Consider the following 13,275-nt stretch of genomic DNA (forward strand, 5'->3'; position numbering starts at 1 on the left):
CCCCTACCACTGTGTTCCCTCGGTGGGCCTATCATACCCTAGTCTGAAATTCACAGTATTTCATTAACTTTTACATAGGAAGGTTGGGTCTACACTACATACTGTATGTGTACTGTATATTACAAAACATCACAAACCTGTTGGACTAAAATACTGTAATTAATGGATATTTTCTTAAACAAATGAATATTTTAATGGTTACCATTGTCCTACAGCACTTACCTTCCCACAGCTGTATTTCATTACTGTAAAAAGAATCTTCAGTGTCCACAAAGTCATTTGTGATCTGATACATACAAAAATATTTCTTTGCAACATACTGAGGTTTGGCCACAGTAAATGTCACAGTAGTATCTTTTACAAAGTCTTTTGAATTTTCGGTTATCTTGCTGCCATTTAGTAACTTAACATCCAACCTTTTATATTTTTGATTGCTGGGTACTGTGCAGTTGATTATGAACTTTCTGCTGTCATTGGGATCTTCTTCACAAGTCATTGCAGGAGATGGCAATCCTGAAACCATGAAGATTAGCAGAATGTGAAACAAATAAGGCAATTAAGATGTATTCCATTAAGCAGAATTTGTGCCACAATGAGTAACACCAGTAAATAATAAGGTGGTGGCAAAAAGTGTCACTTCTATGGATGACCAGGTCTAATATTGACGGTCTTCTTTGATAGTGCCATCGGTGGTTTACATCTATGGCAGGAACCCATCTAGAGTAAACCATAGATGACCAAGGAATAAAAGACACACAACCATATAATTCTGCGCTCACCAATTGAAGTTAACGGTCAAATTGTTCATAGATATGAAGTCTCTATATAGGAGTGTCCCCGTAGATGAGAGTCAATGTTTGTATGTGCTTCCTGTATAGCCAGATATTTCTTGATATTCCCAATGGAGATTTTCACTTCACTTCTGTATGTGGAATCCAAAATACTTCCAATACTCAGTATTAGGAGGTATAGGGAGACAGAGGAAACGTTTGACATTATTCTTATTTCCGAGGTTCTCAAACGCGGTCCTCAAGGCACCCCATGGTCCAGTTTTAAAACTTAAAACCTGGACCATGGGGTGCCTTGAGGACCGCGTCTGAGAACCTCGGAAATAAGAATAATGTCAAAGGTTTCCTCTGTCTCCCTATACTTCCTAACACTAAGTACTGGAAGTATTTTGGATTCCACATACAGAAGTGAAGTGAAGTGAAAATAGGAGAAAAGAAACCTTTATGTGCAAGTTGAAGCAGATCAAACTAAGTTTGGTATGTCACTTATCCACGTGTGTCCACAATCATTGGTGGGGTAGAACAATACAGTACAACCACGGTTGTTGGTGAACTACAAAAGAAACCTTTATGAATGATTCTTACTTCACCCTGGTGTGAGTACGGTACGATATTCTTCCTATACAATTAACAAGTGAGGACAGCTTAATAGAGAACTCACCTCTTGTATATTTTATCCTGGTTGGAAAAAACCTACTACACTATATTGTTTTTTTTCTGTATGTTTTGTCATTTTTCTTGAGATTACTAGTTGAAAAAATCTACATCAGGAATAATCAAGAAATATCTGGCTATACAGGACGGACCTACAAACATTGACTCTCATCTACGGGGACATTCCTATATAGAGACTTCATATCTATGAACAATTTGACTGTTAACTTCAATTGGTGAGTGCAGAATTATAGGGTTGTGTTTCTTTTATTCCTTGGTTATCTATATCGATGTGGTAGGTGTACACACTCACACTAATCACTTTCTGCGGCTCCCTGTGTGCGCGGTGGTCAACTCCATAACATAGTGTTAGTAAGTAAACCATAGATGGTTTACACCAGTGCAGCATCTAGAAGCAGGACTCGTGGGTGGTAAACCAGGGGAAGGAGGTGGGATACATGGGACAGATCAGAGGGTAGAGCTAAGCTTTCCTTTATTGGTGCAGGAGGAGAATTTTTTTTTTTAATTGCCAGGCTCTCTATTATGAATTGCAGATAACCCTCGATTCTCCATCATCAATGGCAAAACTGTCGACCATTGGTACAACCATCAATGATTGTTAACAATAGATGGACAATGGTCATCCTAGTCACTTCTAATTCTATACAAAAAGCCTGATTCAGAGTTGCATACAAGTCTGCTCTGTGGATGGATCTTGCAATTTTTACCAAACTGCTCATGGTTTGGAGCAGCAGCTTCCCTCTCTGGTCCTACACATGCTGCTGTGTGCCCGCCTGCTAAGGATCCAGGGAGGATGCTGCCACTGAAAAGCAACAGTCTCCTGTCTCCCTGCTTGATGTGTCACTTTTGCTGCATTGCTATACAGCGACCAGTGGTAGTGGATAGGTGATAAGTGTAATGGGGAGGAGGCATCACACTCATCGCGCCACCCCCTGTATCCGCCCCTGGGGACATGGGTGCTGGAATTGAAGGATATTCAGAAATTAATTTATGCAGAGATCTTTCTGATTTAAAATTGATCTTTGGCACCAAGAATAGGGCTGGCATGTCTGCAATGATGCCTGTTTTCACAAGTGGTCGGATGGGAGTAGTTCAGTCACATACTGCAGATATGGAAAACTCTCAGAAAAGGGTGAGTCAGAGAAACGAGTTCTATAAACAAGCGATAGATACAGAAGATAACATTATGAGAGAGAGTTTACCTAGAACTGTTATCTTCATTGGATTACTTTTTGCAGATACGAGATGAACTGAGCTTCCATTTTTGCTTTCATATGTGCATGAATAATATCCATTGTTTTCATCTTTGGCTTCGTTTATTATATACGACAATGTTTTTCCACTATCAGAGATCTGGATAGGAACATTATTTTTTAGTAACGTAAATGTAATATTTGAACGGTGGGTTTCACAAGTTATTTTTATAGCTGCTCCTGGGTGGACAACTCTCCGTGGACTAACATGTATAGAGGGCCTTGGAAACTTTTCTGTGCAATAAAAGAAGAGAGAGATAAACATACTAACATGTAAACCACTAGAAAACAAGGCATAGTAGAACATGCATTTACAATGAGTACAGATTTTAGTCAAAGTAGTATGTTTTGTAAATGTAGTAACACAATAATTATGCTGAGCAGTTATTTACATTGTTCTAGATTAAACATCAATGTATTTAGCTAATATCTGAGCCTTTCATTCAGTTGCTCATTATATTGATTCTGAGTCGGAAAGTGGAAATTTCTCTCGATTATCAGCAGCCTGCACATGCGCCACAGAAAGAAATAGCAGACTGCGCGTGCTGCGCCCCTTGATGGAGGATGCGAGAGCAGCTGGTTTACTCTGTGCATGGCAGTTCTCTACATCAGTAAAATGGGCATTTCTGAGTGACTACCATACTGGGCAGTACATATCTGGCTTGTGGAGGTGTCATTGCTGTGTAGTCCTAGTTCTGTGCTTGTTTGAGGAGTACAACTGGAGAGGGATCAGTATGATTTGCCAATGGATGGGATGCCAGCTGTCAGTATACCGAAAGCGGCATCCCATCCATCAGAAGCCCGACAGCCACCATTTAGCCTCCTAACCCTCACCTTTTCCCTACCCTAACCCTCCCTTATGGGTGCCTATCCCTCCCTTCCCCACAGCCTAAACCTAACTTTCCCACTTGGTGCCTAACCCTAACCCTCCCTCCCCGGTCCCTAACCCTAACCTTCCCTTGCCTGTACCCTGAACCTAACCGCCCTTTGGCTGCCTAAACCTAACATCCCACCCCCCCATGGTAGGATGGCAGCGTGTCCAGCTGTCAGGACGATCGGGATGACAGCTGTCGGTATTTTGACACCGGCATCCCGCCATCTGCCAGTGGGCAGAGAAAGCTGGGCAGAAGGCAGCTTATTGCAGTGCTGCCCCGTGATTTCTTGAGCTTGCAAAATTATCACAGGGCTCACTGAGATTTTTATTTTTTTTGCCCAGATGGCATTTCCCATTATAAGTATGGGAAATGCGATGTGGGTTATTAAGAAAAAGTGAATTAAGAGGTTTGTAGCAGTTTTTCATGAAAACTGCTCCAAAAGCCCTTTAATACATTTAAGTGATACTAAAATAATGTTAATAAATAGGCCTCTAAGTGAGAAGCCCCTTCCAAATATATTTACATCTACAGTATTTGGTTGCAAGGATTGAGAGAAATGATAACACTTATTTTTGTCCTTATCTGCTTCAGGCAGAGATAGTGGTACACACCTACAGGTTGAAATAAATATCTTGCTTCATTTACTGTAATTACTAAGCATAGAATAATAAAGATAACATCCCATACATTTGTATGGGACTGTGTGGATTACGCCACACTGGCAGATTTATTTTATTTATTACCAGTTATTTATACAGCGCACACATATTCCACAGCGCTTTACAGAGAATATTTGCCCATTCACATCAGTCCCTGCCCCAAGTGGAGCTTACAATCTATATTCCGTACCACATGTACACAGACACATTCATGCTAGGGTTAATTTTATTTGGATCCAAATAACCTACCAGTATATTTTTGGATTGTGGGAGGAAACCGGAGTACCCGGAGCTAACCCATGCAAGTACGGGGAGAATATACAAACTCCACACAGTTAGAGCCATGGTGGGAATCGAACCCATGACCTCAGTGCTGTGAGGCAGTATTGTTAACCATTACACCATCCATACTGCCCATAATAGAGGAACCCTGTATGGCATATGGGAGATACTAGGACAGATGTATTAAGTCTGGAGAAGTGATAAAGTGGAAGGTAATAATGCACCAGCCAATCAGCTCCTAGCTTTCAAGTTACAGGCTGGATTTGAAAAATGACATGAGCTGACTGCCTGGGGTGTTATCACCTTCCACTTTATCACTTCTCCAGGCTTAATACATCTGCCCCAGTATCTCCCATATGCCATACAGGGTTCCTCTATTATGCCTCACAATGCCCCTCATATACCATTGTTGCAGCATCCCTTGTTTTGCCCACTACTGCTACTCACCTGTAAGTCCTGGCAGGCTCCAGATGGCAGTGCAGTGGCAGTGGCTTCACGTTACTCTGAGGTCAGAACCAGGATGATGCTGCAGTATGCACAATGGAGAGCAGCTCTTGGTTCCCTTAAACCATGCAGATGTGAGATAGGGGCAAATGTAGTGAGTGTTGGAGAGTTACACAGTCTGTAATATGGTGACAGGACTGGCTCGTAGTTTATCGCTCTCCACTTTATCACTCTCCAAGGCTTACTTTATCTGCCCCATAATTCTTAAGGGACGCAGGAGCCAGAGTCAGCATTCTGCAAGCCGCTGATAAAGCCTAATATATATCTTATTGAAAACCCTCTAAAAGGTTAAAGAACACAGTATGCTATTGGCGTATGGAATACCTTAAGGGTACGCACGTTGCGTATCTAACGCTTAGCCGTGGTCGAGACGTACGAGCGGCACGTTCGCTCACGGCTTAGAGCGTACAGGCAAGCACGCTATAGGCTGCCGACTAACGTAATGATACGCTATCAGCGTAGCGGATGCTTGGGACCACGAGGAGATCACAAGCGGCGCTGACGCTCACAGTGTTAAACCTTTTTAACTATACCATAAACAATGTACATATACTGTAAACCCTTTTGCAGTGATAAGATGTAAATGCAACACAGTGTAACCTTGTTAGTTTAAAAGCTGTATGAGCGTATGTGACGCTCAGAGAACCCCTTAGCAATATAATAAACAGTCAAATATCGGTCTAAGGGTCTAACGCCTTTTAAGGAAATGAATGAACGTTCAAAAAGAATAATACAATACAAGTTATACACTACCAGAATAACATAGAATATCTAACCAAATAACTACACATAAAATACACTAAAGATACAATTACTTTTAAAAGGGAAAAGGGGGCAGAGAGAGAGAGAAAGTGAGAGAGAACGAGAGAGAATGGCTTATAACAATAAAGACAATATGATTGCAGAGAAACTTACGCACAAAGGGAAACAATCGCATGCGCCTTCTGGATATCCAGCTCCCGATTATCAGCAATGAGAACCGTTGAAGAGAATAGAGAGCTGGCCCAGATCGGCTTGTCCTTTTATACCCTACACAAAATACAGTACAATGGTCCCTATATTCTCATTGTTCATTGGACACAGGAATTCGTCTTCGCATTATAACAAAAGGTCATAGGTTGATTCATACAGGTGGGCTGTGACTATTTCCAACTGCTCAGGTGGGTGGGAAACTAGGTTTCCCGCCGCATGGATAATAAAGTGCAAATACAGTAAATGTTCATAAACTTCTTATGTCCATAACTATTCGCACGAGCGAGTTATCCGCTTCAAACCAACACCGGAATATTGCTAATTAAATACTCTTCCGATGGATACTAAACACCACTGTATAACCCCTGTCTGACCCTTCGTATCAAACAAAGAGGGATCTCTTTGTCTATGAACATGCTACATTAACTAAACTTTCAGATTCTATCAAAGGGACCATAATCTACAAAATACATTATATGGTTAAATTATGTTAAGATTGAGTCGCACGCTAGACGCATACAAACTCTACCGTAAATGCGCATACCGTGCGCCTGCGGGTGCACGCAACAGCGAGTATGCGCACGCACGGGAGAGCTCATGCACACGCAGCGGGGACACGCATGAGGTGCAAATATGGCAGTGTGTAGCGTGATATTTTTCTGACTTTGACAGTCCACCCTTTGGCAGTCACCAATAACTGCCACCTTCTAAAACATTTCAAAAAGAGAAAGATATATGTCATGTATAATACATTTCTATGATTGGGTAGGGGAGGAGAGGAGAAGGTAGGAAAAGGGTATGACCTAGTGAGATAGCAGAAGCATGTGTGTATGAATCCATGTTTGGGGGGTCATGTATCATCGTGCCGTACGTGTTTTAAATCAAGCTTCGAGGTATTGCGAAGTATACATTTGAATTCCTTCTTATCCCGTATTAAGGGTCTGTGGATGGGCTGTCAAACTTTACCGAGCTCTTTTCGGCTTTTGGTTGCAACAAAATGGGGGAGCACATTTTAGTTGATGATACATGAATGGGGGAATATGTGAGTGCTGATATCTGTGCCTGTATTCCCTATCGACTATGTGTGTCATTACCTGAAGGTTGCAGAGATGAAGATAAGAAACAATTATGGTAAATGCAGTGATATTCTATGTGAGGTTAATATACATTTGTTGATTGAAGTCTTGTCTGAAGTCTTGTTTGATGTACATGTTGACTGTAGTCTCTTTGTGCTTTTGCCAATAAACGCAAGCAAAGCTTTATCAATGTCCATAGACTTACAAAAAGTGTTGGGCTAGCGTAAAATTAAAAGTACTAGGGATATGGGGGTCTATGGCATAGTCCATCAGTTGTCTGTGTACAAGGTTGTCAGACTTCTTCTTTAGTCCATCTGTTGTCTGTATACAAGGCTGTCAAAATCCTCTTCCAAGCGGGTCTTTTTACCTTGGAGAAAAACAAAGGAGAAACGGGTGAAAGAAACGGACCGTAGAATCACATTTTCATCACATCATTGTCTCTATCGTTGGATCGTAAATCAAATCAGTCGTTGTTATTACAGTATCTCCACTCCTTAAACTCATCACTCGGGCGCTACGTTTACACTTTGTTAAAACCCGAACGCATCTAAATATTAGACCGACTAATATGATGACACCCAGAACACACAAAAGGAATTTCCCTACATTCATGATAATTCCTTGAGTCCATTCTCCTAAACCAGAGAAACAATTTCGTGGGTTCAACCATGACACCCAACTGGTCAGCTCATTACCCACAGCGGCAAGGGTGAGATTGTGTTTCCTTCGGAACTCCCATTTTAATTGGAGAATGTCGTCCATCTTTTGGTCTATGACCTCGACCGGGTCCTCGGTGCTGTTTGTGATATACGTGCAGCACTTTATTCCATACTGAGTCGCTAGGGTAACACAATACCCACCCGTCACAGCTGTGAGATAATTGAGAATCATCCTATGCTGAACCAGTTCTGTTTTATAAGCTTGGAGCTCCCTTCCAGTATACCTGAATGTGTCATCATACTTTTCAGTGATGTTGTCTAATAAATTTGCAAGGGCAGATATATATTTATAATTTATCACTCCTCTGGCGGTACGAGTGATATCTAACGCGATTAGGAATTGAATCCCGGTGGATTCATTGATCAGGTCAGAGGCCGGATGCTCTGTTCTTTCTATTAGGTGCCGTTTAACGATGTGCTCGTAATGAGTGTGAGCATAAGGAGCTTGGGCACTGCGGTGAATATCTTTCATTTTAGTATGTGATACAGTCATTACTTCAGGCAGTCCTTTCTCAATATAACACAACCCTTCTGAGTTTGGGGCAAGCCACTTATACGCCTTCCTCCCGCATATGAAATATGCATCATCGGGGAGAACATATGGGACGGAGTAGGACATTACCATATTACACATTTTCCATATGAAATCTCCTAACCCTAATTCTCCCATCTGTTTAGTACACGTATCAATTTGTACGATATGTGCACAGTATCCTGGTGATACCTCTCCAACTCTCATGGTCCTACTTCCTAGGGTATACCTATATCGGAAATATTTTCCACTACCGGCTATGTGGCGTATAAGTTCTGTATCTGTTGGCATTCTATCGGCTCTGTATGAAAAGGTCATGGTTTGGTTATTCCATGACACTTCCCAATTTCCCGGCTTTCGGGGATTGGAAATGTTAAAACATACTAGGGATCTATCCACATGATATTGGTGGAGCTTCAAACTAGGAGGACTGGAGATATTAAACATCCTGTCCACCGGTCTCCCACCACTTAACTCAAGTACCTCCCCTACCGTTAAAGGGAATGGTACTAAGCCTGATTTGCTATGGCCTTGAGGTACTTGAGAGCATACCCAACAATCTGTCTGATTTAACACTTTACCCACTAAGGAGTGATAGTCACTCAATGGATGCCGGTCCATGTGGATATTAAAACTGGATTGGCATTTCTTGATACACCCATCCTCAACTACACTGTCACAGAGTCTACAGATACAGTTCTCTTCAGCTAACAATCCTTCACAATTTCTTCTATTGTCAATGCTACCAGATCGTTTTCTGATACTCGCCTTTACTCGGTGATTATGTTGTTCTTGGAAATCTACGCCTCCATCTCTGTCATCAGAACCCATTCCAGAACCTCTCTCGACCTCCATGGTACTCTCGCCGGAACAGACTGCTCTGGTCAACATCATGGTCAACAGGAAAATCCGGATCACAGTCTCTTGGGGCAAGTCCATCTTATAGGAGGAAATGGAGAAGAATGAGAAGGGGGAAAGAAATAATTGAGGGAGATGGGATGGGAAGTGGAAAAAAACAATAAAAGGGAACAGGGGATCGACAACTGCCTCCGATCTTATTATTCTCAATGCTCAGGTGCCGTCTCAGTCCTCCTGAAACAGACACTCCAGTGATACAACTTCCTCTACCGTCTGTTCTTTATCACGGGACCTCTCTGGATCAGCAACCTTCTTACAATGGGACGAATGAACCCAAGTCTCTCTCTCGGCAACCTTCAATGCTGTCGTGCTAATCAATAAGACTTGGTATGGTCCTTCCCATCTGTCAATAAGGCAACCTGAGCGTAGAAAATTCCGTATCATTACATAATCCCCAGGTTCAATGTCATGACAATTACTATCTGGCAAATCAGGAATCACTAACTTCAGATTGTCATTCTGATTCCTTAGCTGTTTACTCATGTTAACCAGGTATTTTACAGTCACTTCATTGTTACACTTCAAATCATCCTGAGGGTTAATCATAACATGCGGTTGTCGACCAAACAGAATTTCAAAGGGGGATAGATTAAGAGGGGACCTGGGAGTGGTTCTGATGCTGTATAGTACAATGGGTAAAGCTTCTGGCCATGTTAATCCTGTTTCTGCCATAACTTTGCTCAATTTATTTTTAATAGTGCTGTTCACTCTTTCTACTTTCGCACTCGCCTGGGGGCGGTACGGAGTGTGCAGCTTACTATCAATTCCCATCAACTTACACATTCCTTGAAAGACATCACCTGTAAAATGGGTACCCCTATCACTTTCAATTATTCTAGGGATACCGTATCTACACACAAATTCCTGCACAATTTTCTTAGCAGTAAACATAGCGGTATTTGTGGCCGCAGGAAATGCTTCGACCCAATTTGAAAACACATCTATACAAACAAGTACATATTTCAAATTTCGACAAGGGGGTAATTGTATAAAGTCAATCTATATTACCTGAAAAGGGCCGCCTGTAGGTGGGATATGAAATGGTTCTGTTGGTATTGCCTTTCCGATGTTCTTCCTCAAGCAGGTAAGGCATGACATTGCTCTCTTACCTGCATGGGATGAGAATCCTGGGGCGCACCAATATGCTCTTACCAACTTGCACATTCCCTCCTTGCCCAGATGAGTCAGCCCATGTGCTGCTTCAGCTAAACATGGAAGGTATGCTCTGGGTGCCACTGGTTTACCCTGTCCATCTGTCCAGAGTCCTGAGGACTCCTGGCCATATCCTTTTGACCTCCAAACTGCCTTTTCCTGTGTGGAACACAAATTTTGCATTTCACACAACTTCTGTGTGTTGATGGTATTAAATACCATCAATTGTGTGGTGTCTGTCTGTCTGGGGGTACCAGCTGCTAACTTAGCAGCTTCGTCTGCTCGGCTGTTACCAAGTGATACTGGGTCTTGGCTATATGTATGTGCCTTACACTTGATAACAGCCACTCTGTCGGGTTCCTGTATCGCTGTTAGAAGTCTTTTGATGTGAGCTGCATGCGCTATCGGTGTACCAGCTGCCGTCATGAAATTTCGGAGGCGCCATAGGGCTCCGAAATCATGGACTACCCCGAAGGCGTATCTAGAATCGGTGTAGATATTGGCTGACTTTCCCTTAGCCAATTCACATGCTCTGGTTAGGGCAACCAGTTCAGCAACCTGGGCTGAGTGAGGTGGGCCTAGCGGTTCTGCTTCTATGGTGCCCTGGTCATCTACGACTGCGTATCCAGTACACAAGTCTCCCGAGTCCGTCTGTCTGTGACAACTACCATCAGTGTAGAAAGTAAAATCTACATCTTCCAGTGGGTTGTCACTGATGTCAGGCCTTTCCGTGAAATTTTGGGTCAAATATTCCATACAATCATGTGTGTCATCCCTTGTATTAAATCCTCCTTCCCCATCACTCTCATCCTCCACCCTTTGTGCCTGTCCAGGCACACCTGGGAGATATGTTGCAGGATTCAATGCACTGCATCTCCTTATGGTGATGTTTACGGGGGCCATTAATGCCAATTCCCATCTTGTAAACCGCGCTGATGAGACGTGCCTGGTTTGGGCAGAATTCAACAAGGCTGACACTGCATGTGGCGTATGAATTGTGAGGTTGTGTCCTAGCACTACATCTTCGCTTTTTGTAACTAGCAATGCTATCGCAGCGACACTTCGCAAGCATGTGGGGAGGGATCGCGCTACCGTGTCTAGCTGAGCGCTGTAGTATGCTACCGGCCTGCTGGCATCACCGTGCTTTTGGGTTAGGACGCCTGCCGCGCAACCAGCACTTTCTGTTCCATACAGCTCAAAGGGTTCCCCATAGTCTGGCATACCTAATGCTGGTGCCTGCGTTAGGCACTGTTTGAGTCTCTCAAATGCCATCTCGGATTCGTCTGTATGCGAAATCCGATCAGGTTTGTTTGATGAAACCATCTCCTGCAAAGGTAATGCTAGAATGGAAAACCCTGGGATCCAGTTACGGCAATACCCACACATTCCTAAAAACGTTCTGATCTGTTGCTGGGTTTGTGGCAGAGTCATGTCTCTAATTGCTTGAATTCTATCAGCGGTCAGGTGTCTCAGTCCTTGTGTTAGACAGTGTCCCAGATATTTTACTTTAGGCTGGCATAATTGTAACTTGTCTTTGGAAACCTTGTGTCCTGTGTCTGAAAGATGAAACAGGAGCTGTTTCGTATCTCTCAGGGATGCTTCCAGTGACTCTGAACACAGTAGTAAATCGTCCACATACTGTATCAATATTGATCCACTCTCTGGTTGGAAAGACTGTAAACAATCATGCAAAGCCTGTGAAAATATACTTGGACTGTCTATGAAACCTTGTGGTAATCGAGTCCATGTGTATTGGACTCCTCTGTATGTAAATGCAAACAAATATTGGCTGTCAGGATGCAGGGGTACCGAGAAAAAGGCGGAGCAGAGGTCAATAACAGTGAAAAATTTCGCAGTGGGAGGGATCTGCATAAGGATGACAGCTGGATTTGGCACTACGGGGAACTGACTCTCAACTATTTTGTTAATTCCCCTTAGATCCTGTACTAGCCTGTAACCCCTCCCCCCACTCTTTTTCACGGGGAAGATGGGACTATTGGCAGTGCTGGATGTTCTTACCAGAATGCCCTGTTGTAGCAAGCGCTCTATTACGGGGTATACTCCTAATTCCACCTCTGGCTTCAGAGGGTATTGTGGGATTTTTGGAGCTATCCTACCATCTTTTACTTGCACAACTACTGGAGCTACGTTTGCCATTAATCCAGTGTCTTGTCCATCTTTAGTCCAAAGTGACTCTGGTATTTGGGATGTCATTTCTTCTACCTGGGATGGATTCCTATTTATCATAACAGTATGTGACATTAATTTTGATGGGGAGTCTAGCATGTCTCGCACTTCCTGACCGTGATTCTCAGGTATGTCTAAGAATACACCTTCAGGAGTACAATAAATGACGCACCCCATTTTACACAATAAATCTCTTCCCAGGAGATTAGTCGGTGCCGATGCCGCCAGCAAAAAGGAATGCTTGGTATGCAAAGGCCCTATTGTAATCTCTGCTGGTTTGCTAACAGGGTAGTGCTGGACTACTCCCGTTACTCCCATGGCTGGAATTGTCTTACCAGTGGTTCTCATGCCCACTGTCGAATTTATCACTGATTTGGCCGCCCCCGTATCTACAAGGAAGTTTAATGATTTACCAGCTACATCAATTGTGACCTCGGGTTCACTTCCAAGATTTGCAATCAATTTTACTGGCTGCAGATTACAGGTATGGCCACACCCCTATTGGGTATGGTGACCTCCCTGAATCGCGCTGGCAGCAACTACTTGAGAAGGGGGTAAATGGGAACTACCAGAGACTTGCCAGTCTCTTTTTTGGGGATACCTTTTTGTTTCCCCTGCATGTGGCTCATGACTCCGTCTCTGCGGTCCCTGATCCCAATTTCGTGTGTCATGTCGTTGTCTAG

At 43.0% G+C, this 13,275-nt stretch overlaps 1 protein-coding gene across 1 annotated transcript in view; it reads right to left on the reverse strand.

Annotated features, from left to right (window-relative positions):
• Positions 1 to 13,275, reverse strand: part of LOC134965242 (immunoglobulin superfamily member 1-like) — a 44,300-nt gene that overhangs the window by 21,450 nt on the left and 9,575 nt on the right. Inside the window, exons 4-5 of the mRNA XM_063941740.1 lie at positions 2,666 to 2,950; positions 223 to 513 (exon numbers count right to left, since the gene is read on the reverse strand). Coding sequence (XP_063797810.1) covers positions 223 to 513; positions 2,666 to 2,950 — 576 coding nt within the window. The remainder of the gene's footprint in view (positions 1 to 222; positions 514 to 2,665; positions 2,951 to 13,275) is intronic.

Source organism: Pseudophryne corroboree, chromosome 10 (assembly GCF_028390025.1).
Source record: "Pseudophryne corroboree isolate aPseCor3 chromosome 10, aPseCor3.hap2, whole genome shotgun sequence".
Lineage (NCBI taxonomy): Eukaryota > Metazoa > Chordata > Amphibia > Anura > Myobatrachidae > Pseudophryne > Pseudophryne corroboree.